We start from the raw sequence: 24,804 nt of genomic DNA, 5'->3' as shown, positions 1-24,804 counted from the left end.
AGTGCTAACTTGGTTTATTGAATCTTGAGCACTGGGAGGCCTTCCTCAAGTAGGAGATATTTAAGCTAGGCCTTAAGGACGAGAAGTATTTGTAGGGGTGTAGGGAGAATGTTTTTATACAGTAAATGTTCAGGAAAAAAGGCTTATAAGCTCTTGATATTACTATATTTAGGCAGTTATAAGTACTGTAAATTATTTCTAGAACCTTAAGCCCAATGAACATAAATAATTGAAATACAACATGGAAATAACATTCAGAAAAGTTAGATTTTTAGTTTTATTGTTTTATAACATTTTAATATGATAAATACACTTGTTATCCTGTTTTTTAAAGATTGGCACATATAGAAAACAGCTTTTGAAAGACTTAGGTTTTTCTAGGTATTGTGTTTTAATTAATGAACAACGTAAACATAGGAAAACAGAAGAGTATAATGAATCACCATGTACCTATCACTTAAATATAACAGTAAACATTTTTCCATTGCTTCACAGTTTTGGTTGAAGTATTTTTAAACTTATTTTCTCACCAAATGTATAAATATGCATTTCTTAAAAAGAAAAAAAAAAGACATTTTTGTATACAGGTCGAGCATCACTAACCCAAAAATTCAAAATCCAAAATGCTCCAAGATCCAAAACTTTTTGAACTACCAACATAACATCACAAGTGGAAAATCACACACCTGACCTCATGTGATGAGTTGCAGTCAAAACTTTGTTTCATGCACAAAATTATTTAAAATATTGTGTGCAATTACCTTCAGGCCAGGTGTGTAAAGTATGTATGAGACATAAATGAATTTTGTGGTTAGACTTGCATCCCATCCCCAAGATACCTCATTATTATATGCATAATTCCAAAATCCAACAAAATTTGAAAGCTAAAACACTTCTGATCTCAGTCATTTTGGATAAGGGATACTCAGCCTGTATAATATAAAACCATTATCAGACCTACCAAAATTAATAATTCCTTAATATCATCTAATCCAGTTCTACGTATTCTTCCCTTTATCTCTGGCAAAGTTTACATGTGTTTAGCTGAAACATGTCTCCATTCTCTTAATCTGGAACAGTTTCCTCAAAAATATTTTTCTTTTATAACATGTTCTTGTTGAAAATGGGGCCATTCCTTGTCTACCGACCCACTTTTTGGATTCATCTGAGTGTTTCCTGCAAGCTGAGAATTAGATCTAAAGACTTGATAACATTCAGGTTATATATTTATTCCATAAAGAAACACAACAAAAAGACCTTGTACTTTGGGCACAGTGGCTCACGCCTATAATTGCAGCACTTTAGGAGGCTGAGGCAGGCAGATCACTTGAGTCCAGGAGTTCGAGACCAGCCTGGGCAATCTGGCAAAAACCCAACTCTACTAAAAATACAAAAATTAGCTTGGTATAATGGTACGTGCCTGTAGTCCCAATTACCAGGGAGGCTGAGGTGGGAGAATCACCTGAGCCCAGGAAGTTGAGGCTGCAGTGAGCTGAGATGGTACCACTGCACTCCCCCCGTCTTAGAGACCCTGTCTCAAAAAAAAAAAAGTCTCATACTTTGATTTTCAGAATGACTTCTATTCCTTCTCGTCTTCCCTCCCTTCTCCACACACAAGAATGAAGAGGTAAAAAAAATTGAATAGCATGATACAAAACTAATTGAGAATTCTCTCCACCCTTCCCAAATCAACCACCAGTATGAAAGCATTATGCCTTTACAACATGCTTTCTGTGTGAAAGGTTGAGTTTTTAAGTCGCCTGAAAGATGACTTTGAAAACAAGTGTACTTCTCAAATTACTCAAACTACTGATACTTACACTTCGTTGCCATTTAACTACACAATTCGACTTCTTCTCTTAGAGACTCCACACAGACAGCCAAGAAAACCAATGACTATCTGACTGAGCCCAAACAGGAGCTCCAGAATTCCAACAATCAATAGACCTACAAATACTGAGAAGTGGATAAGCCTGTGTTTGTTTTCTTCAGAATTGAAGTGCAAACCAGCTACTCTCCAGCCACTGGCCGTGATGTCATTACTGGTGGGGTTATTGAAGCCAGCAGGAGGTACACAAGAGTCATTGAAGAACCACTGCAAGTTGAAGGATTCTGGATGAATGTAACTGAAAAGCAAAAGATAAAAATCAGATATTTAGAAATATCACCGATCAAAGGAAAGTAGCATTATGCCCATAAAAGAACTAGTAAAACAGAATGTACTTTTGAAATAGTGTGCCCAGAAATGATAACAGGTCTCTGAGCATATGTCCATACTCTACTAGTTATAAAACTTTTTCTTACATGGCCCATCATTTAACAAGCATCTCTATAGTACATCTTCTCAGGTTGAACCGTATAAAATTGTTTTTAGATGTCAGAGAGAGTTGAATGTCAACAGCTTTTCGTGGTTCAACCTATTTATTTCATTTATTCAGATACTCTTCTACTTGCCAGATATGAAAACTAAGGAGCCTCCTCGCCACTCTTTTAATGCGCTCAGTTCTTAGTGCGGAACTGCAGTGTTGTGTCTGCTCTTCAACCAGATACACAATTTTTATTCACGAAAGACATTTTAAATATGTCAAAGTGACGTGCCTGTTCTTAACAGGACTATGGAAAATGAGAAACTTTTAGCCCTAACACATCTATCTCAAGATGTATGTTTGTTTGTTTGTTTATTGTAGAATAAGGTAGAATGTTCTTACGAAATTTGCATTGCTGGATACCAGCAACTGACATTCAACCTGGGAAAACAACAGTATTTTCAGCACATGGAATGTGAGTCTCTCTTGTGAAATGGGTAGCAAGCCAAGGATCCCTCTCGTAACTTGGCTAGCCCATCTCCCAGCTAGACTGAGAATATCCGAGTGCTGTTATCTGCAGAGCTTAGAGCCTGGTGCCTGGTACATTGTGGGCTTTCATTCCCTGAGGATTTAATGTGCATAGCATCTGTGGTAGAAATCTTTAACCTTTTACTTTAAGTCTATCAGTAAGGAGACTTTCCCTGGCTTTGTTTTTGAGACAGAGTCTCGCTCTGTCACCCAGGCTGGAGTGCAGTGGCTTGATCTTGGCTCACTGCAACCTCCACCTCCCAGGTTCTAGCAATTCTCCTGCCTCAGCCTCCTGAGTAGCTGGGACTAGAGGCGTGTGCCACCACGCATGGCTAATTTTTGTATTTTTAGTAGTGATGGCGTTTCACCATGTTGGCCAGCTGGTCTCGAACTCCTGACCTCAAGCGAAATACCTTGGCCTCCCAAAGTATTGGGATTACAGGCATGAGCCACTGTGCCCGGCCTTCCTTGGGTTTGATTCAAAACAAATATGCTACACAAATTCTGAGGAGCTTTTCTTTTTTAATGTGGCAAGATAAGGGAAAAGGAAAAAGACAACTTTTTTTACATAACTACAAAAGTAAATTCTGGTTATTTGCTAAACTGAGCAGTCTATACAGATCACTAATGGATTAGACTGTTTTTTCCTTCCAGTTTTTACAAATTGTGTCTAGATTCAGTCACAGAATGATCTTAAGAGACTAAAATGAGCCACTTATTAAGTACATGTAAATCTCCAGTATTATTTGATATTATACAACTTAAATTTTGGATTCATTCCCTGCATGCAGTATATTTATAGTATGTCTGTATGAATCTACTGGCTGCTCTGTTCCATTTAGGGCCTACAGGCAAGGCTCTGCATTTTATTTATTGCATTTTTATTGAATTTTTAAAATTGTAAATGTAACATTTACTCATGGTTTACAATTTTAATTAGTTCAGAAGTGTTGAAAGTAAATATTCTCCTCACTATCCTAGTGCGTTCTCTATTTCCATTCTCCAAGGATAAAAGTTAAGTTTCTAGTGTAAATTTCCAGAATTTTTTAATGTACGTACACATAGTAACTGCAGAATTTTAAAAGACAAGCATAAGCCATTTGAGATCGACTAGTCCTTTAAGACCCTTTGAGAGCATTGTAAATCTAGTGCTTCCTCCATTTCTGTGTGGGGTTGTGCTAACTGGCGTTAATGTACTAAATTCCTAAGGATCTGTTTGTCGCAGCAGTTGCATCAAATAAAAACATGGCATTGTTTCAGTACTGCATTAGTCTAATCAAACTAGTTAAACTGTGTAAGACAGTAAGCCAGTGAAAATCAGGTTACTCACCTGATGTTTGTCAATGAAAATTCACAATTGGCAGTACTGTTGACTTGAGAATTACACATGAGAGGACCTTCTAAGAGAGCCAGGGTGGATATCGCAACGCAATACCCAGCACCAATGATCGTGATTACACTGAAAAGTGATGAAAGAAACATCTGAAAAATAAAGTAGAACCATTTGCACATGTTATTACACATTCTTGATCTGTTTCAAGTTTCATGAGCATATGCAGTCTTTTTTAATCTAGTCACCCTAAAATCCTAGATATTAAGATCACAGTTTGATTAGGTGTAAATGATACAAAAAGACAGAGGGCAAAGTCTCTGCTATTTGATTAACACTCACTAAAAGAGATGGGGCCAGGGGTAGGGGTTCACACCTGTAATCTCAGCACTTTGGGAGGCCAAGGCATGTGGATCACTTGAGGTCAAGTGTTCAAGACCAGCCTGGCCAACATGGTCAACCACCCTCCCCCCTACTAAAAATACAAAAAAATTAGCCAGGTTTGGTGGCGGACGCCTGTAATCCTAGCTACCTGTAAGGCTAATGCAGGAGAATTGCTTGAACCCGGGAGGCAGAGGTTGCAGTGATCCAAGATCTCGCCATTGCACTCCAGCCTGGGCAACAGAGCAAGATTGTCTAAAAAAAAGATAGTTGGGCTTGCCACTGTCTCTGGAAAATCTCAGCTTTCATATTCTTGAGCCTTATTTGTTTCTCTTGACCACTGAGACCTAGTTCCTCCCTGTTTTGTGTACTTCTACTTCATAGAATCTTGACTGGATCTTAACTACCCTCGTCTTCATGTCTGGTCGCTTGGCTCCCAAGTGTTTACTCTGAATTTGGCCCTGATGCTTTAAGTGGCCAATGGCCCGCATTCTGCAGTGATCAGTCATCAGCATAGAGTTAGAGCAGGACTTGCCAACCTCAGCACTGATGACATCTGCCCACTTGGCTGTGGGGCCTTTCATGTGCAGTGTGGGATATTTAGCAGCATCCCTGGTCTCTACCCACTAGATGTCAATATTACCCCATCCCCTGCCTCCTCCAGCCCAGTTCTGACAACTAAAACTGTCTCCAGACATTGCCAAATATCCTCTTAGGGTGGTGGTGGGTGGCTAAAACAACCCGCCGGTTGAAAGCCACTATGTTAGAAAGACTGCACACATCTTTATTTCATGAGTCAGTCATGAGGGCAGAAGGCATGGAATTTGGCATAGAAAATGGAATGAAAGTGTTTGTTTTTCCAAAAATAAGCTCTTAGGCCAGGCACAGTGGCTCACGCCTGTGATCCCAGCACCTTGAGGCCAAGGAGAGCAGATTGCTTGAGCCTGGGAGTTCGAGACCAGCCTGGTCAACATAGTGAGACCCCATCTCTGAAAGAAAAAAAAAAGAAAAAGAAACTTATATATTGTTTCAATGAAGTTGTTAGTGATGATTATTTAGAAACCAGCAGAAATGAAGCAAGGAATGCTTTTTCTTTTCCTTTGCTGGAATAATGTTGCAGCTCCTAGAGGACTTGTGTGTTGTGTTCTTCAGACCTGCCTTTTATGAGTTCAGAATAAGGTGGCTACTATAGAGTTACGTTGAGGGACATTGTACTTTACATATATTATCTCATTTAATTATTTCCATAACCCCAAGAGATAGATACTATTATTTTTTTCATTTTATGGATGAGAAAACTGTATATCATGGAGATGGACAAACTTGTCAGGCTCTGCCATCTGGGAAAGACTTTAATCACTATACTTCCAGCCGCAAGTTTAGAATAATGGATTTGGAGTCTAATTCAAATTCCGATTCTTCCATGCCACTGTGACTTGTGCAGTTATTAAATTTACTCACCAAGAAGTGCCATAGTGTTTATTTTTGGCCATCTATTATTTTCACATATATATACACATTTTTTTTTTTTTTGAGGCAGAGCCCTTTCTTTGTTTCCCAGGCTGGAGTGCAGTGGTGCAATCTGGGCTCACCGCAACCTCCGCCTCCCGGGTTCAAGCAGTTCTCCTGCCTCAGCCTCCCAAGCGGCTGGGATTACAGGCCCTGCCACCACACCTGGCTAATTTTTTCTGTATTTTTAGTACAGATGGGGTTTCACCATGTTGGCCAGGCTGGTTTCAAACCCCTGACCTCAAGTGATCCACCCGCCTTGGCCTCCCAAAGTGCTAGGATTACCAGCATGTGTTACCACGCCCAGCTGTATTATTTTTGAGTTCTCATCACTACAAAGGGCCTGGCTTTAGAAAGTGATTCCAGGCGTCTGTATTACCCCTAGAGTGGGGATTCACTTAAACGATTCAGCAAAACTATTGTGTATTCAGAAGCAAAATTAAAAACTGGAAAAAGGGAAGAAGCACAGAACAGCTAAAATAGGGGATAAGCCTTGGTCAGCCCCTTCCCATCCTCCTAAGATGTAGCCTTTGCCACTTGTCTCATGTTTTGATTTTATCTAGGCTTCAAAGACACCAGGTATAACTTAAACACCAGTTCTTAGAGGATAAACCTAGAGGAAAAGCCTATCTAAGTATTTTGATATTTTTGATTTTAGCAATTCAGAAATAGGATGTCAAGAATGTTGTGAGCACCATATAGAGGAGATACAAAGTCAAATTCCAAATTATTATTGTTCATAAAGAAAAGTGACAGGGGAGGGAAACTGAAAATTAGTGTTTATTGAATACCTAAAATGTAGCCAGAACAAAGATTAACTAGAACTAATTAACGTAATTATCGTAATCCTAGATAAATGTCAAATTTCAGGAAAAAAAGGTAATTTTTAAAAATATGAATTTCCATTATGGATAGAAGTATCTGTTCTTTTTAAAGCAGTGTTTCTAACTCCTGGCCAAATTATCCTGAGTGATTTCGGAAAATACGGATGCAGAACCTCTGGGGCCACCCAGGCATTGGCATTTTTTAAATCCCTTTAGATGATCCTAACATTCCCATCCATCTTTTTTTTGACAGAGTCACTCATCAGTCATCCAGGCTGAAGGGCAGTGGTGCAATCTTGGCTCACTGCAACCTTTGCCTCCTGTGTTCAAGTGATTCTCTGGCATCAGCCTCCTAAGTATCTGGGGTTACAGGCATGGGCCATCATGTCCAGCTAATCTTTGTATTTTTAGTAAAGACGGGTTTTCACTATGTTGGCAAAGCTGCTCTCAAATTCCTGACCTCAAGTGATCCTCCCACCTCAGCCTCCCAACGTGCTGGGATTATAGGCCTGAGCCACCGCGCCTGGCCAATGCTCCCAACCATCTGAGAACCATTGCTTTGAAACCTCAAACTCAGCCAAGCAGATTTACTGTGACTGCTTGCTTTCAATCTACCCCCTTCCGTAAGGAATTATGAGAGACCTTACGTTGCTTAATAGTCATGTTCATGGCATAAATAAAGATTGCGAATTTTAGGGTGGTCAAGTAGGTTTGGATAAAAGTCCACTTACCCAGCGTGCTACACTGACAAAAATTATTTACTTTCTCTGAGCATCCGTTCCTTCATCAATGAAACAGACATCTTACTTTTTCCCACTTAAGGGTTTAAAGAGAATTAAATGAAAACAGCATAGCCGAAAGTGTTCTGAGCAGATTGACACTTAGGTTAATGAATATTAATTTACTTTTAACTTAGTTATGACTCTATACATAGTGGGTAGGCATTAAATGTTTGGGCAGAGAGGGGGAAACCTGGCAGCTCCTTTAATTTCACTGGATAAGGGCAATTGTCATTCTAATCTTAGCAAATCGGTCTGTCATTGCATGGGAGAACTGAGTACATTTTCCTTGAGTATTTTATACATGCCACAAAAATATCACACCTGAGTATTATGAAATTGATTACAGCTGTGGGTGGGACTTATGACTCTCCTTTCTTTGAAAAACCTTTAGATTGAGGAAAGAACAATCCACTGAAGACTGAGGAAGGGACAGAAGGTTGACGCTAATGCTAAAAGTTTATGGAACAACAACAACAAAAAACGCTTCTCACTTTTTCTTTTCTTTCTTTCTTTCTTTTTTTTCTTGAGATCGGGTCTTACTTTGTCACCCAGGCTGGAGTGCAGTGGTGTGATATCAGCTCACTGCAAACTCTGCCTCCAAGGTTCAAGCGATTCTCCTGCCTCAGCCTCTTGAGTAGCTGGGATTACAGGTGCATGCCACCACACCCAGCAAACTTTTGTATTTTTAGTAGAGACAGAGTTTCACCATGTTGGCCAGGCTGGTCTCGAACTCCTGACCTCAGGTGATTCACCCACATCAACCTGCCAAAGTGCTAGGATTACAGGTGTGAGCCACTGTGCCTGACCCACATTTTTATGTCTATGTAATCATCCTAAATAACTTGTTTCAGGCCAGGCATGGTGGCTCACACCTATAATCCCAGCACTTTTGGGTGCCAAGGTGGGCAGATCACTTGAGGTCAGGAGTTTGAGACCAGCATGACCAACATGACAAAACCCCGTTTCTACTAAAAATACAAAAATTATCTGGGTGTGGTTGTGCATGCCTGTAATCCCAGCTACTCAGGATGCTGAGGCAGAAGAATTGCTTGAACCTGGGTGGCAGAGGTTGCGGTGAGCTGAGATCACACCACTGCATTCCAGTCTGGGCAACAGAGCAAGACCCTGTCTCTAAATCAATCAATAAAAATAGCATATTTCTAAGGCGCTGGCCCCGTCAGTGGAGCCCCGCTGTGATGCTGTAGATGTAAATGACTCAGTGTGGCTTTGCTTAGCTAGCGGTAACTGTTGATGCACTTCTGCTTCCACGCCGACTGCTCCGTACTTACTCCAGTTCTGCTGTTGCAGCACGCTCTTTTTCTTGCTGCCAAGGACATTGTTGTTGCTGGAATGACCTGGAAATGGCATGAACAGGAAAGATGATTATTATTACTTCTCATCAGAAGAAAAACCGGTCATCGTCACCTTCCATTTACCACCAGTTGTGGGAAATCAAGGCTGAAAGAACAAAAAGGAAATTTGGCAATATCCGTGGTTTTGTGAACCTTGTCATCCCAGTTTCAACCATAGAGATTAAAAGCGGTAGCGGGAACGGGGGAATTCAAGACAGCAGTTTTGAAATCTTCTCTCTATATTCTTAGTTCGCTCTGAGTCATCTGCAGAGAATTGGATTTTAAATAGATTAGGATGACTTATTTATATATTATTTTTGGAAGAAATGTTTCTGAAACAATTGGTTGTATCAGCTAAACTCCTTTCCTTTTCTTTTTTTTCTTCTTTTTTTGTTTAAAGAGTCGAGGTCTCTGCCACCCAGGCTGGAGTGCAGCGGTACGAGCATAGCTCAATGTAGCCGCAAACTCCTGGGCTTAAAAAATCCTCCTGTCTCAGCCTCCTGAGTAGCTAGGACCACAGGTATTGGCCACCACATCTGGCTTTTTTTTTTTTTTTTTTTTGGTGAGATGGAGCTTTGCTCTTGTTACCCAGGCTGAAGTACAATGGCATGATCTCAGCTCACTGCAACCTCCACCTCCCGGATTCAAGTGATTCTCCTGCCTCAGCTTCCCAAGTAGCTGGGATTATAGGTGCCCACCACAACACCCAGCTAATTTTTTGTATTTTTAGTAGAGACAGGGGTTCACCATGTTGGTCAGGCTGGTCTCAAACTCCTGACCTCAGGTGATCCACCCGCCTCAGCCTCCCAAAGTGCTGGGATTACAGGCGTGAACCACCGCCCCAGCCAACACCTGGCTAATTTTAAAAATATTCTTGTAGAGACAAGATCTCACTCTGTTGCCCAGATTGGTCCTGAACTCCTGCCTCAAGAAAACCTCCCGCCTTGTCCCCCTAAGGTGCTGGGACTGAAGGTATGAGCCATCACACCTGGCCCAATTTCCCATAAATTGGATGAATTAGTCTGGCAAGCCTCCAGAAAAGAAATTGATGGTTTTGTTTGTCTGGCAGTTGGGAACGAGTCATTCTGTCACCACCCGCTCCCACTCTCCTTTCTTTTCCCAGGATCCCCGCTGTCTTGCTGGTTCCCCCAAGCTTATATTTGAGAATTATTTTTAGTTCCATGTTCTCCTTTCTCTTCCTATATCCATGATACGTAATGATCTCACTTTACACTGTTGCTCAGAAATCTATAGATCGCAATGTCTTCAGGGATATACATGTTGCCAAGGAAAGCTGTGAGAAAGAACACCATGTTCTCAGGACTTGGGTTTCAATTTTTAGTAATATCTAGGCAGCAGCTCTGACTAGAACTTCTTACTGGAAGGAGTTTTGTATCATTGAGGGGTGGAATGTAAATTACTTCCTTCCACTCGAGAAATTTTAGCCATAGGTTTTTTTACCATCTCAGCACAGCTGCCCTTGAGTGGTTTTTCTGTCTCCTACTCCCACTCTCTAACATTTTCCCGAGCTCTGACTGCATGCCAGGCACTGTTACAGGCGCTTCCGTGCTTTAGTTTATTCCATCCTCATAATAATTTTATGAGGTAGGTGCTAGTACTATTCCCATTTCACCAGTGAGAAAACCGAGGCATAAAATGTTTGAGTAATCTGTCTATGAAAGTAGAAGAGTTGGGATTCAGAACTAGTCATTCAGGGTGCACAGCCCAGACATTTTTTGTTTGTTTGTTTGGTTGGTTGGTTGTCTTTTTTTTTAGACAGGGTCTCACTCTGTCACCCACGCTGAAGTGCAGTGGCATGATCGTGGTTCACTGCAGCCTCAACATCAGCCCTCAAGTGATCCTCCCACCTCAGCCTCCCGAGTAGCTGGGACTACAGGTGCATGCCATCACGCCCTACTATTTTTATTTCATTTTGGGGGATTTTTTTTGTAGAGACGGAGTATTTGCCATGTTGCCCAGGCTGGTCTCAAATTCCTGGGCTCAAGTGATCCGCTCGCTTCATTCTTCTAAAATGTTGAGATGACAGGTGAGCCTCTGTGCTTGGCTGGAACTCTTACTCCCTATTCCACACTGACTCAAGTCTTGCAATTCTCCCTCATTCCTACCTAGAGTTTGTTCATTCTCATCTTCCCTGCTGCCTTCACCCTTGCCCATCTCATTGTCCTTCCAGTTGCTCCCTCTCTGATTCATTTATCCGAGGCCACATCTGCCTTTATTCTTTCAGCTCAAGTTTAAAGTTTATGCCTCTTTACAAGGCAGCTTTCCTAAACAACTTCATTCCATCTGATGAAGGACTGCCTCCATGTCACTTTGTATTGTTAGCAAGCTTTGCTTTCACGTTGCCTTGAATACCACCACCCTTCTTATTTAGAGGCCACATGCATATGGTTGCCCAGCCACCTTGGTGCATAGCTGAAAGCCCGGAAGAAAAGGGAAAAGAAATTTCAGGCTGGGCGCAGTGGCTCACGCCTGTAATCCCAGCACTTTGGGAGGCCGAGGCGGGTGGATCACGAGGTCAAGAGATCGAGACCATCCCGGTCAACACGGTGAAACCCCATCTCTACTAAAACTACAAAAAATCAGCTGGGCATGGTGGCGCGTGCCTGTAATCCCAGCTACTCAGGAGGCGAGGCAGGAGAATTGCCTGAATCCAGGAGGTGGAGGTTGCGGTGAGCCGAGATCGCGCCATTGCACTCCAGCCTGGGTAACAAGAGCGAAACTCCGTCTCAAAAAAAAAAAAAAAAAAGAAATTTCAGCTCCCAAATAGGTGCCAGTATTCATGCACTAAACATCTTTTATTGTGCATATAAGCTATACTGCCTTCTGAGCTTACAGGACAAATCATTTAGAATGGAAACTGGCAAACTACGGCCCACCACCTCTTTCTTGTAAATAAAGTTTTATTGGAACACCGTCACATCCATTCATTTACATATTGTCTATGGCTACTTTTGTGCACCAGCAGTAGACTTAAATTTTGTGGAAGAGGCAGATTTGTAAACCTAAAATATTCACTGAATATCTGCAGAAAAGGTTTGCCAGTCACAGATTTAGAAAATTAATGATTCTTTTAAAAGAAAGTGCCAGTGTACTCCAGCCTAAATGACAAAGCAAGACCCTGTCTCAAAAAAAAAAAGTGGATTGACATTACAACTTAAATGGATAAATCGTTTTATTTTCCTTGTTGATGCAAACTTAACTCTGCTAATTTTCTTTAAGATAAGTTTATTTCAGAGATGCTAAATATTTACTTTCATGATTCGCTTGCAAAGTGGTTTTATAAAGGGACAATTACTTACAGTGTATAAATCACTACCCCATTCTCTTCAAGCATGTTAACACATCTTTGTAATGTTGTTACTGGTAATTTGACAACTCACTGTGGTTTCAACTGCTTTCCCATTCAGAGCTCTGGAAATTGGAGGGGCTCTTTAGAGGACAGACACTAAAAATGTGAATGGTGTATGTGTGTGTGTGTATGTGTGTGTGTGTGTATCTGAATTATATATAAATTTTCCAGATAATCTCCTGCCAAAATGAGTAATTATGAGAACACACATTCCTAAGCATATTTGAATGCCTGAGTTTTTGTAAAATTAAAATTCCTCCTAGGCTTTCTTTGTTTTTACAAAGAAAAGTGATATTGTTTATTTTTTCTTTCAGAAACCGATAATTTTATTTAGTCTTAGAAGTTACATGAGGAGCCGGGCATGGGGCTCACGCCTGTAATCCCAGCACTTTGGGAGGCTGAGGCAGGTGGATCACAAGGTCAGCAGTTCGAGACCAGGCTGACTAACATGGTGAAACTTGTTTCTACTAAAAAAAAAATGCAAAAATTGGCCAGGCAAGGTGACACACGCCTGTAACCCCAGCTACTCAGGAGGCTGAGGCAGGACAATTGCTTGAACCTGGGGATTGGAGGTTGCAGTGAGTTGAGATTGCACCACTGAACTCCAGCCTGGGCGACAGAGTGAGACTGTCTCAAAAAAAAAAAAAAAAAAAAAAAAAGAAGTTGCATGATTTTACAAATAAAGTACAGAACTTTAGACCATTAAAAATTCTGTGATGAAGTTCAGACTTTTGGGAGTCCTCTAAGAACTTGAGAGTAACACACAAAGTCATAGCTCATCACAAATATCAAAACATACTTTGCAGCCAGACGTGGTGGCTCATGCCTGTAATTCTGGCAATTTGGGAGGCCAAGACAGGAGGATTGCTTGAGCCCAGGAGTTTGAGCCTAACCTGAACAACATAGTGAGTCCCTATCTACAAAAATAAATAAATAAAATAAAAAACACTTTTTTTTTTTTTTTTGAGACAGAGTCTTGCACTGTGGCCCAGGCTGGAGTGCGGTGGCATGATCTTGGCTCTCTGCAAACTCTACCTCCAGGTTCAAGCAACTCTCCTGTCTCAGCCTCCTGAGTAGCTGGGATTACAGGCATACGCCACCATCTTAGCTAATTTTTGTATTTTTTGGTAGAAATGGGTTTCTCCATGTTGGCCAGTCTGGTCTTGAACTCATGACCTCAGGTGAGCTTCCCACCTCAGCCTGTCAAGGTGCTAGGATTACACGCATGAGCCACCACACCTGGCCAAAAAAAAAAAAAATTTAAGATAAGCTAGGCATGGTGGTGCATGCCTATAGTCCCAGCTACTTAGGAGGCTGAAGTGGAACGAGCACTTGCTCCCAGGAGGTTGAGGTTGCAGGGAGGCATACTCACAGCACTGCACTCTAGCCTGGGTGACAAAGCACCACCTTGTCTCAAAAACGATAATGACCAAAAAACCAAAAAAACTAAAAACAAAAAAACCCACAAAACTATATTTTACAAATGTTTGTCTTGCATAGTATTTTCTCATCTGTTTAACTTTCAACAATTTGTTCTCTATTAAGATTTTAATAACTGACTTTGATGAGTTACTATTAGCTAATAAGTGAACTTAATAAATAAGTGTGCTTAAGATCAGGCTTACAATTAACCTCATAGAAAATAAAATGGCCTTTCTGTTTGTGTTTTTTCAAGGAAACATTTTGAGATTTAAAAAAAAATACTTGAACAATAACATTTGTATCAATTTTTCCATATAAAGTTAAAGATAATTCAGTATGTCATATTTTTACTTAGTCATGGTTTTGGAAGATGAAAAGTTCACCTCTGTTTAAGGTAAGTCATGAAGCCACAAAATGAATATATTTAATGAAGTAATCAATAATGAATTCCATTGTTCATATGATTAGCTACTTCTTGTAAAATCTCACTTTTGATAACAATACTAATTTGAAACACCACAGTAATTTTGGAAAGATTTCAAGAACTATGACCAAAGTGCTTATCACAGGCAATGATTTCTTCTCTATTAACTTTTTTATGTAGTTACAAGTATACTGAAAGTTCGATATTTCGAACTAGTGAGTATTTTCATGGGTGTTGTAAAGGACATGTTAATAAATCCCTTTGAAAAAGACTTTCTTCCACGTTCTCTATATATCCAAGGATTATGAAAATGTACCTGTATTCTGAGCCCTTTTTACCACCCACCTGTTTGCTTATGGGCATAGCCTCTATCTATAAAGTTCACATTGGACTTTTCAAAGAGTTCTTTGATGCTTTAATGACATTCTATCATACTGAATAATAGATAGTCTGGTGTTGATATCTTTTGATAATACTAAGGATGATAAAGTAAATTTAGCTGTAGAACAAGGAAGTTCAGATTCTCTGAAACTGTTCCGTAAGTTTCTATAATCTTTCTGTGATTCCGTTTCCTGGTCACGTGACTTTGTATGTTAATTTATGGATTATATCTTTCACCTCTGGCAGCCCTGAGACAGGTGTTGAGGACTCTGGTACTAACACTGGCGGAAAAACAGAGTTTTAACATCAGTTAAATCTTGAATTGGGTTTCACACCCATGATGTGACCTTGTTAATATTCCTAACTTTCTGTTTGCTGGTCTGTAAAATATAAGTAATAATAAATGCACAGGTTATTATAGAGACTAAATGAGATAACGAGGTAATGCATGAACCCAGTATGGCCGTTGGCAGATGGCCAGGAGATAAAGACTTATGTTTTTCTGTCTTTCTCTGTCTTTCTCTGTCTCTACTCTCCCCACAACACCTACCACCATCCTAAAATTATACATAGGATATAGGTATGTGTCATCACCACTTCAGGCTCCCTTAATGCTAATACAGTTTTTTTCTTTTTTTTTTTTTTTTTTTTTATCTCATGGGATTTGTGGCAGAGCCAATTTATTCCTAAAGCTGCATGAGTTATTCTAAGTGGATACTCTTAACTCGGGAACTCTTAGGAGCTTCATGGAAATTGCTGTCGTTAAGTTATGCTCAGCCAGCTGCTCCTGGCTTCTGGTGTATAAGCAAATGCAAAAGAGGCTTCTACTACTCAAGTAGAGAGAAGGCTTCTACAGGGGAGAAAACAGACATGCGGATGTATGGTTGCTTCACGCTGTTGAGTTGCAATGTGTTTTCTGTCTCAGCCTGGAAGAGAGCATTCGTGGCAGTGTGAAGAAATAGTCCAAAACTTTCCAAAAGCTTTTTCTTTAGTTAGACCTTTCTACCTAAAGCAGAGGAATAGATTCCTTGTGACCATAAAGGAAGCGTGTTTTTGTAAATCTGGGGATGAGACCAGCAGCAGTAACTGATCATAATTAACAATCAGTGATTCAGGTAGAAAACTATGTCCTGAATTTCTTTTAAAATCACTTCCACAGCTATATAAAAGGAATGAGATCATGTCTTTTGCAGGGACATGGATGGCGCTGGAGGCCATTATCCTTAACAAACTAATGCGTGAACAGAAAACCAAAAACGGTATGTTCTCACTTATAAGTGGGAGGTAAATGATGAGAACACATGAACATATAAAAGGGAACCACACATGCTGGGGCCTATTAGAGGGTGGAGGGTGGGAGGAGGGAGAGGATCAGGCAAATAACTAACGGGTGCTAGGCTTAATACCTGGGTGATGAAATCATCTGTACAAGAAACCCCCATGACACACGTTTACCTGTGTAACAAACCTGCACAGGTAAACTTTTTTGAACTTAAAAGTTAAAAAAAAAGTTTAACAACAACAAAAGTCACCTCTGTGTTTTATTATCTCTACAACACTGATAAGATCAGTCCTTACAACTTGCTCTCTCTCTTACACACACACACACACACACACACACACACATTTCTGGCACTAAGTAAACCCCTTAGTGGCATAACAAACAAAAACAAGCCTCTTGGATGCTGAATTATCAACTTCATCCACATCCCCATTTTACACATATGGAAACCACAGGATAAATGATTGGAGTCAGAACCATAGCTGAGGTATTCTGCCAGATTTGAAAGCAGTTTTCCCTATACAAATGGGTCCTACCCAGACCTACTGCATCAGAATTCTCAGAAGAACATCTACACATCTGACTATTGCAAGTTCCTCAGGTGATTCATGATCAGTTATATTCAGGAGTTCCATACTGCACTGCTCTGCTGCAGATTCAACAAAGATAGACCCGGTAACAATCATCAAACGATTCAACAAGCTCGATGTCCTGGGATCTATAGAATAACTGAATCAAAAAGTCCCTGAGGCCAGAGACCCAAGATTTTAAGTCCACGTCTCTTAGCCCAACTTCCTTGAGGTACAGACAGTGCAACATTCGTGACTCATGAGTCTCATCACCCAGGCTGGTTATCATGGATAGGAATGTTTCTACTCATTCATATTAAGCAACCTCTCACTCCTATTGCATTTTCTGTAAATACTTACAGGCTGGTATGGAGCAAAGGAAAGTTGAAGGAATTAATTCGGAAGGTCCCTAACTCTAACCATAAAGCTTGGAAGAGTAGCCCTGCATGGGCAGAAATGTGAGTGATAATAACCCAGCCAACTTCTATTTATTTATTAATTTTTTGCTCAGCTCTCTATCCTATACCACATAGTGTACTTTATTTAAGTTACCATTCTTCACTGATGACCAATATAAATTAAAGCCATACCACTGCTCCGAATTGTATCATAAGCCAAGACATAGCTAACTGCAAGACTCAAAGATAGCCTTTAGGATTTTGGTGAAATAGGCAGGCCCTTCTTCACATCAAGTCAAAGAAATATTACTCACCATCAGACCTGCTCCTATAATTCCTGGGAACCACCACTCAAAGCAAGAGATGGGGTTTTGAGAAAACTGGTCTTTCTCAATTAAGTTGACAATTAGAGGTATCGCATTGAGAACTACTCCTAACAGCAGAAGAACCAGCAGGGAGACTCCATTGCAGGATGTCCATCCTTCACAGCAGGTCATGGTCAACGCTGGTTCAGTTAGAAACGTTGTCAAAGTGGCCCATGCTTGCTTGGTACTCTGTTGCCTTTTATCCCAATCTTCTGGTTAAACTTTAATGCTAATAAAAAAGGAATCATGGAAAATAGTTCAGAGTTCAATAGGATAAGACATTATTATGACGGCTATGATGGGAAATGAGAAAATAATTTTATATTATAGGGTGAAGGAAGGAAAGCAGAAAAAAATGTGAGGTACATTTATGCATGAAGATACGCAAACAAAAGCTTTAAAAAAAAAAGATGGGTTTACAATAAGTTTCTTTAATATACTCCTTTACTAGTATGGCTTCTAAAAAGTAAAAACAAGAATATCCAGATAAACTATATTTTCCTGTTCTGTTGATATTATTACCAGCTACAGAAGTTTCTTATTTTGAAATTCTTCAAGAAAATGAACATGTATGAGATGCAGAGAAAAGTATTTTCTCTGCTGCAAATGTTAGAGTTTAGTTTCAAGTTGTATGATCACATACACAAAATAAAATTTTTATGTCATGTTATTCCAGCGTTGTAGACTAATCCATTTGGAGATAGCCCACCTGAGACATGTGAGAAGTTTGCCTAATGCTACCAGACTGAAAGACAGCAATTGGAGAGAGATTGGATAGGGAGATTATCATATTTTGTTTTTGCCCTTGAACACTTACTTGGCCATATATAGTACTTCACACGGTCTCTAGACTGTGGTTCTACATTGTCTCTCTACTAGTTTGTGAGCTCCTTGAGAAAAGACTATCGTTTGGGATAGACTTTAAAATACAAAAGTTCTGGCTGGATGTGGTGGCTCATGCCTGTAATCCGAGCACTTTGGGAGGCCAAGGTGGGAGGATCACCACTGAGGTCAGGAGTTTGAGGCCAGTCTGGCCAACATAGCAAAACCCCCATCCCTACTAAAAATACAAAAAGTAGCCAAGTGTGGTGGCACACACCTGTAATCCCAGCTACTCAGGAGGCTGAGGCAGGAGAATAGCTTGAACCTGGGAGGAGGTGGTTGCCGTGAGCTGAGATCACATCACTGCATTCCAGCCTGGGAGACAGAGGGAAACTCCATTTCAAAAAACAACAACAAAGTTCTTGCTGCTGGGCGCAGTGGCTCATGCCTGTACTCCCAGCACTTTGGGAGGCTGAGGCGGGCGGATCGCCTGAGGTCAGAAGTTTGAGACCAGCCTGACCAATATGGTGAAAGCCTGTCTTTAAAAATTTTTTTTTAAAAAGAACAAAGTTCTTGCTTATGCTAACTGTCCACCCTGATCAAAATGGGGTCCGTGCTCATGGTAGTTACTGAAAGACCTAGACTGGCAGAGGCACTATCTTGACCCAGGCTTCCATGGTTAGTTACAGAGGCAGGGTGAAAAAAAGCAGGTCCCCAGTGAAATGGCTCTTTGTATCAAAGGATTAAAGATAACCCACATATGGGCCAGGCATGGTGACTCATCCCTGCAATCCCAGCACTTTGGGAGGGTAAGGCGGGCAGATCACTGGAGCCCAGGATTTCGAGACCAGCCTGGCCAATATGACGAAACCCTCTCTCTACTAAAAATACAAAAAAAAAAAAAAAAATTATCTGGGTGTGGTGGCGGGCACCTGTAATCCCAGCTACTCAAGAGACTGAGGCAGAAGAATCATTTAAACCTGGAGGGTAGTGGTTGCAATGAGCTGAGATTGTGCCACTATACTCCAGCCTGGGTGACAGAGCGAGACTCCATTTCAAAACAAAAACTAAAAACACCCACCTATCAACACAACACACAAAACACTGAGAATAACTTAAAGAATACTACAGCTGGGTTGAGAGAAAGGAGATACTTCCATTTGGTATATAAACCGTATGGTTTATATACTTCCTCATGGTTTAGATTTCTACTACAATTACATAATATTCTAAAAATATGTATTTCTTATTTTATAAAAATTAACAACTAAAATTTGCCCTCCCACTAAGTCATATAAATCATTTCATTCTACAACTATATAATATAAGTAAGTTATATATTTATTAGTGGCTTGAATGAGTGGAGGGTGGTAGTTACTTAGAATGTGGGTTGTGCCATTTCAAATCCTTTTGCTGTCTTCATAAGATGTTGAATTGAAGAACTGTTTAGGTAATCATTTTATATGTAGGGAACTGGATCAGCTGGACTCCTCCTGACTATGAGAATCAAGCGTCTTATTTCCAGAGTCTTTGCCATTTGACCAAAACTGAGTAAGTTGCATGCTTTTGCTAGTGGACACAACATATTTCCACTTGGGTTTGGTACTCCTTACATTTGTGACTAAAAGGAAGTATCTGCAGATTTCTTTTTTTTTTTTGAGACCGAGTCTTGCACTGTTGCCAGGAGCCAGGCTGGAGTGCAGTGGCACGATCTTGGCTCACTGCCACCTCCACCTCCTGAGTTCAAGCAATTCTCCTGTCTCAGCCTCCTGAGTAGCTGGGACTACAGGGGTGCGTCTCCATGCCCAGCTAATTTTTGTATTTTTAGTAGAGACGGGGTTTCACCATGTTGGCCAGGATGCTCTCGATCTCTTGACCTCGTGATCCACCCACCTCGGCCTCCCAAAGTGCTGGGATTACAGGCGTGGTATCTGCGGATTTCTGTAAAGATGTAGAAATGTAGTCTGTATGTTCTAAAGGGGAAGATATTTCAGGATAAAGCTGAAAAGAGAATTAGCTTATAACTGAAGAGAAGAATGTGACAACTTTTTAGTATCTGCCCAACACGCATGCCTGTTTCTGTGAAAACAACCCCCATAACTTGCATGCATACACCCTCTGTATCCCATTTGTGTTATGGAACTGTGCTCCCCTAGCCATTATTGATCAGAATATCAGTACATACAGAAGCTAAGTATTTCCAGTCTCCCTAGGAGCTTGGAATTGAAACCAAGAGAAACTAGTTATTTCCTACCATGCATGAAATGCATGAAATGGGAGGGCATGTGTATCTGTTAAGATTAATCTTAGTTGGCTGGGTGCAGTGACTCACACCTTTGGGAGGCTTGAGGCACGCGGATCACCTGAAGTCGGGAGTTCAAGACCAGCCTGACTGACATGGAGAAACCCCATCTCTACAAAAACTACAAAATTAGCCAGGCATGGTGGCACATGCCTGTAATCCCAGCTACTTGGGAGGCTGAGTCAGGAGAAATACTTGAACCTGGGAGGCAGAGGTTGCAGTAAGCCGAGATCACACCATTGCAATCCAGCCTGGGCAACAAGAGTGAAACTCCATCTCTTAAAAAGAAAAAAAAGAAAAAAAAAGATTAAGCTTAGCTGCACACAAAAAGAAATTTAAAATAAAAATGGCTTAAAATAGAAAGTTATTCACAAAGTCCAGAGGTAAGTGCTTGATATGACTTGGCTGTGTCCCCACCCAAATTTCATCTTGAATTGTAGTTCCCATAATCCCCAAGTGTCATGGGAGGAATCTGGTAGGAAGTAATTGAAACATGGGGCAGTTACCCCAATGCTGCTATTCTGATAGTGATTGAGAATGAGTTCTCACAAGATGTGATGGTTTTATAATGCTATCTCCCTTTTGCTCATTCTTCTTTTTGCTGCTGCAATGTGAAGAAGGGTGTGTTTGCTTCCCCTTCCACCATGACTGTAAGCTTCCTGAGGCCTCCCCAGTCATGCTGAACTGTGAGTCAATTAAACTCCTTTCCTTTATAAATTACCCAGTCTCAGGCACGTCTCTATTAGAAGCATGAGAACAGTCTAATACAGTGCTCAGTAGTTGGAATGGTAGCTCCCCTTCTTCAGAGATCCTTTCAGTACATGGATCCACCATCTCTTTTATCTCTTCATTCTCATGTTCAAAATGTGACAACCATAGCTCCAATAATTACAACTACTCTCCACTCAGAAGGATAGAGGAAGACAAGAAGAATAAATAAAACAGAAGGATAAAGGAAGAGAAAGGCCTACGCTCTTCCTTTTAAAGAGCCATCTCATTGCCTAGAAAATAGCCATGTAGCAACATGGGAAATGTAGTATTTATTCCAAGTGATCTGTGCCCGGTTAACACTGGGAAGAAGAACGAGACCAAGGGTATTGTGTAGGCCATAGAAGTCTCCACCATATTTAAATTCATGAGCTTAGCCAGGCATGGTAGCTCACACCTGTAATCACAGCCACTTGGGAGGCTAAGGTGGGAGGAGTGCTTGACGCCACGAGTTCAAGACCAGCCTGGGAAACATAGCAAGACACTATCTTTACAAAAAAATAAAAATAGTAGCCAGGCACAGTGGCTTATGCCTGTAATGGCAGTGATTTGGGAGGCTAAGATGAGAGAATCATCTGAGGTGAGGAGTTTGAGACCAGCCTGGACACCCCATGTCCAAAAAAATATTTAGCCATGCATGGTGGCACACACCTAAAGTCCCAGCTACTCAAGAGGCTGAGGCAGAAGGATTGCTGGAGCCCAGAAGTTGGAGGTTGTAGTGAGCTATGATCATGCACTCCAGCCTGAACAACAGAGTGAGACCCTTCTATAGAAAAAGAAATAAAAATAATAAAAATACAATACAATACAATGAATTCATGAACTCTGCTGGGAGAAACAGAGAAACCAATCTGTACAAGAAGGAGGAGGAGGGGCAGGGAGGAGAAATATCTAGGGAGAGGAAGTAGGAGACCGTACAGCTTTAGAGGGTGGCGGAGAAAGGGTAACTGCTTGGTTTCTCAAAGGCATTTTACATCTTGATTTCTCCCCTGTGAAAACTGATTGCAAGGTCTGTCTTTGTTTTCTGTGAGACGCCCCTGTGTTATTATCCTTTTATACTGTTTTTAGTGGGTTTCTATTTTTCTGCAACCAAAAGAGCTAAAACTAAAAGTTGCTAAAACCAAGGATAGAAAAGTATGCAAATAACTTGTCACATGGCATGCCAAAACAGCAAAAGCCTCAGAGTTCAGAAAAAGGAAGATTTCATCAAGAAGGGTTGGGAGCCAGGATTCTTCACAGCTTTGGAGCATGGCTAGAATTTGGTATGAAAAGATAGGACATGTCATGTACCAGTGTCAGTTAGTTGCAGAAAACTGCAGTTCAAGCTATGGAATTGGGAAGAGATGGAATGAGAGAATCATGTGTACAAAACTGCTGGAAGGGCTAGAAAAGCAGGCTCTAGACTTATCTGCAGAAATACTGGCTGGGACATGAGTGCTGAACTGGCCCTGGGAGATGCCGCTGTCTCTGCAGTAGTCAAAAAGGAAGGGAAGCCTGGCAGTGGTGGCTCATGCCTGTAATCCCAGCACTTTGGGAGGCTAAGGCGGGTAAATCACCTGAGGTCAGGAGTTTGAGAACAGCCTGGCCGACATGGTGAAACCCCATCTTTACTAAAAATACAAAAATTGGTCGGGCGTGGTGGCGGGCGCCTATATTCCCACCTACTTGGGAGTCTGAGGCAGGAGAATCTCTTGAACCTGGGAGGCAGAGGTTACAGTGAGCTGAGATTATGCCACTGCACTCCAACCTGAGTAACAAGAGTGAGACTCTGTCTGGGAAAAAAAAAAAAAAAAAAAAAAAGTCAGGGACATCAAGAAGCCACCTCTGGAATGATTAAGTTCAAGAACACCCCATTTCGGCTGCAGTCCAGGAACTACGGCTGCTGTTGTCATCCGTCATCCGTACACCCCAGGTTAGTGATCGAATGGCGCAACGCCGAATTTGACTATACCTGCTGCTGTAACTGGTTATTAACTTGCATGACACTCTCTGAACCCAGGAACGTTGCTGCAGTGCAGAAAACTCAACTCCTCCACCCAATCTTCCTTATCAGCAGCAACAGATAAAAGTAGCGGGAAAATGACCTTCACCTCATTTCTGCCTTTTATACCCCTCAAGGGTTGATCTAATTGTTGCAATATCCATATGCCAGATGCAGAGGATTCTGTGCAGTGTAATTTTTAATCATCTCAGCCTCGTCTGTAAGGAAAAAAAAATACTAGAAGGACATGGAAATGGCTGTTGAGCAAGACAGCTCACGCTAGCCACCACTATGATCTCATTTAAATGGTATGGAGAAAACTTTCTCTAGAATATCTAGATCATTTTTAAAAGAATCTGAATGATGTCTGTGGTTGTAACTCTAGAATGACATGTAACATTTTAAAAAACAAATCAAAACTACCTGGTTAATTCAAATGAGAACAATGTTAGCAGTATTAGAAAAACTTGTTCTTGGCATGGTGGCTCACGCCTGTAAACCCAGCATTTTGGGAGGGCTAGGCAGGTGAATCGTTTGAACCCAGGAGTTTGAGACCAGTCTGGGCAACATGACGAGACCCTGTTTCTGGAAAAAAAAAAAATTAGCTGGGCATGGTAGCACAAACCTGTTGTCTCAGCTGCTCTAGAGGCTGAGGTGGGAGGATTGCTCAAGCCTGGGAGGCGGAGGTTGCAGTGAGCCATAATCACACTGCTGTACTCCAACCTCGGTGACAGAGTGAGACGCCATCTCAAAAAGAAAAAAAAAAAAGAAAATTTTTCTTTGAAGAACAATCTGCCACAGGGATCAGTTTAACTACTCCAGGAGAAATGCAGGTGATACAAATGGCTAATAAACACCCACCTGAGTTACCTTTGGGCATCCCCTTCTGAACACACTGCAGTCAAATCAGCCGGGAGTTTTACTAGAACATAAGCTTTATGTGGTAGACACAGCTAACTGTCCATGAGAAATGTATGCCTTTCCCTATCATATGACAAGGTTGTTGCTGGGAAGTATCAGTCTAACTGTGGACTGAGTAGGACCATATGATTACTTCTTCTTCTTTTTTTATTTTTTGAGACAGAATCTCACTCTGTCACCCAGGCTGGAGTGCATTGGCAAAATCTCAGCTCACTGCAACCTCTGCCTCCCGGGTCCAAGCAATTCTCTTTGCCTCAGCCTCCCGGGTAGCTGGGGTTGCAAACATGTGCCACCATGCGCAGCTAATTTCTTTTTATTTTTTAGTAGAGACAGGGTTTCTTCATGTTGACCAAGCTGGTCTCTAACTCCCGACCGCAGGTGATCCACCTGCCTCAGCCTCCCAAAGTGCTGGGATTACAGGCATGAGGCACCAGTCCTGGCCAGGACCACGTGATTACTTCAAACCAATGACAAGCTGTGTCACTTTCAAGCCACAACGCTTAAGAAGTGATGGGCTATTCTTTCCTTTTCTACTTACAGACTGGGGACCACTAAGCCATCTTAGAAGCCATGTCTTGAAAATGTCAGTGCTTTCTTCAACCCAGATCCCTAAATGACGAGTGGAGAGTAGCTTCCCTAACCTGCATCCCCTTCTGCCCACCTAAAACTGCTCAGGATAGTTGATATCAACAAGAAAAGCTGCTTCATTGTGTTGAGTCATTGTGTATTTTTGTGTTAATTTGTAACAGTAGCTAACATTTCCCTAATAAATTCAGAGTATATCTTG

At 41.1% G+C, this 24,804-nt stretch overlaps 1 protein-coding gene and 1 long non-coding RNA gene across 2 annotated transcripts; one reads left to right on the top strand and one right to left on the bottom strand.

The window, feature by feature from the left end:
• Nucleotides 1-253: 253 nt before the first annotated feature.
• Nucleotides 254-17,422, bottom strand: TM4SF20 (transmembrane 4 L six family member 20). The gene is made up of 4 exons (XM_032277600.1): nt 17,173-17,422; nt 8,950-9,015; nt 4,165-4,316; nt 254-2,126 (listed from the first exon to the last, which is right to left on the bottom strand). Exons 1-4 carry the CDS (start codon nt 17,353-17,355, stop codon nt 1,838-1,840), a joined length of 690 nt encoding a protein of 229 aa, XP_032133491.1. The 5' UTR covers nt 17,356-17,422; the 3' UTR covers nt 254-1,837.
• Nucleotides 17,423-20,665: 3,243 nt separating this feature from the next.
• On the top strand, nt 20,666-24,804 carry LOC116551708. Its single transcript, XR_004269049.1, has 2 exons — nt 20,666-21,033; nt 24,558-24,804. It is a non-coding gene; the product is annotated as an uncharacterized LOC116551708 (long non-coding RNA).

This window comes from Sapajus apella, unplaced genomic scaffold (assembly GCF_009761245.1).
Source record: "Sapajus apella isolate SASKATOON/1434 unplaced genomic scaffold, GSC_monkey_1.0 scaffold10, whole genome shotgun sequence".
In the NCBI taxonomy this organism is placed as follows: Eukaryota; Metazoa; Chordata; class Mammalia; order Primates; family Cebidae; genus Sapajus; species Sapajus apella.
This window is presented reverse-complemented; position numbering and strand designations above follow the sequence as displayed.

Coding starts and splice junctions, on each gene's coding strand:
- TM4SF20 (XM_032277600.1), bottom strand. CDS start 17,355: ATGACCTGCTGTGAAGGATGGACATCCTGCAATGGAGTCTCCCTGCTG. Junction 9,016..17,172: donor TTATAGGAGCAGGTCTGATG/GTGAGTAATATT, acceptor TGCCATTTCCAG/GTCATTCCAGCAACAACAAT. Junction 4,317..8,949: donor GCTGCAACAGCAGAACTGGA/GTAAGTACGGAG, acceptor TTTATTTTTCAG/ATGTTTCTTTCATCACTTTT.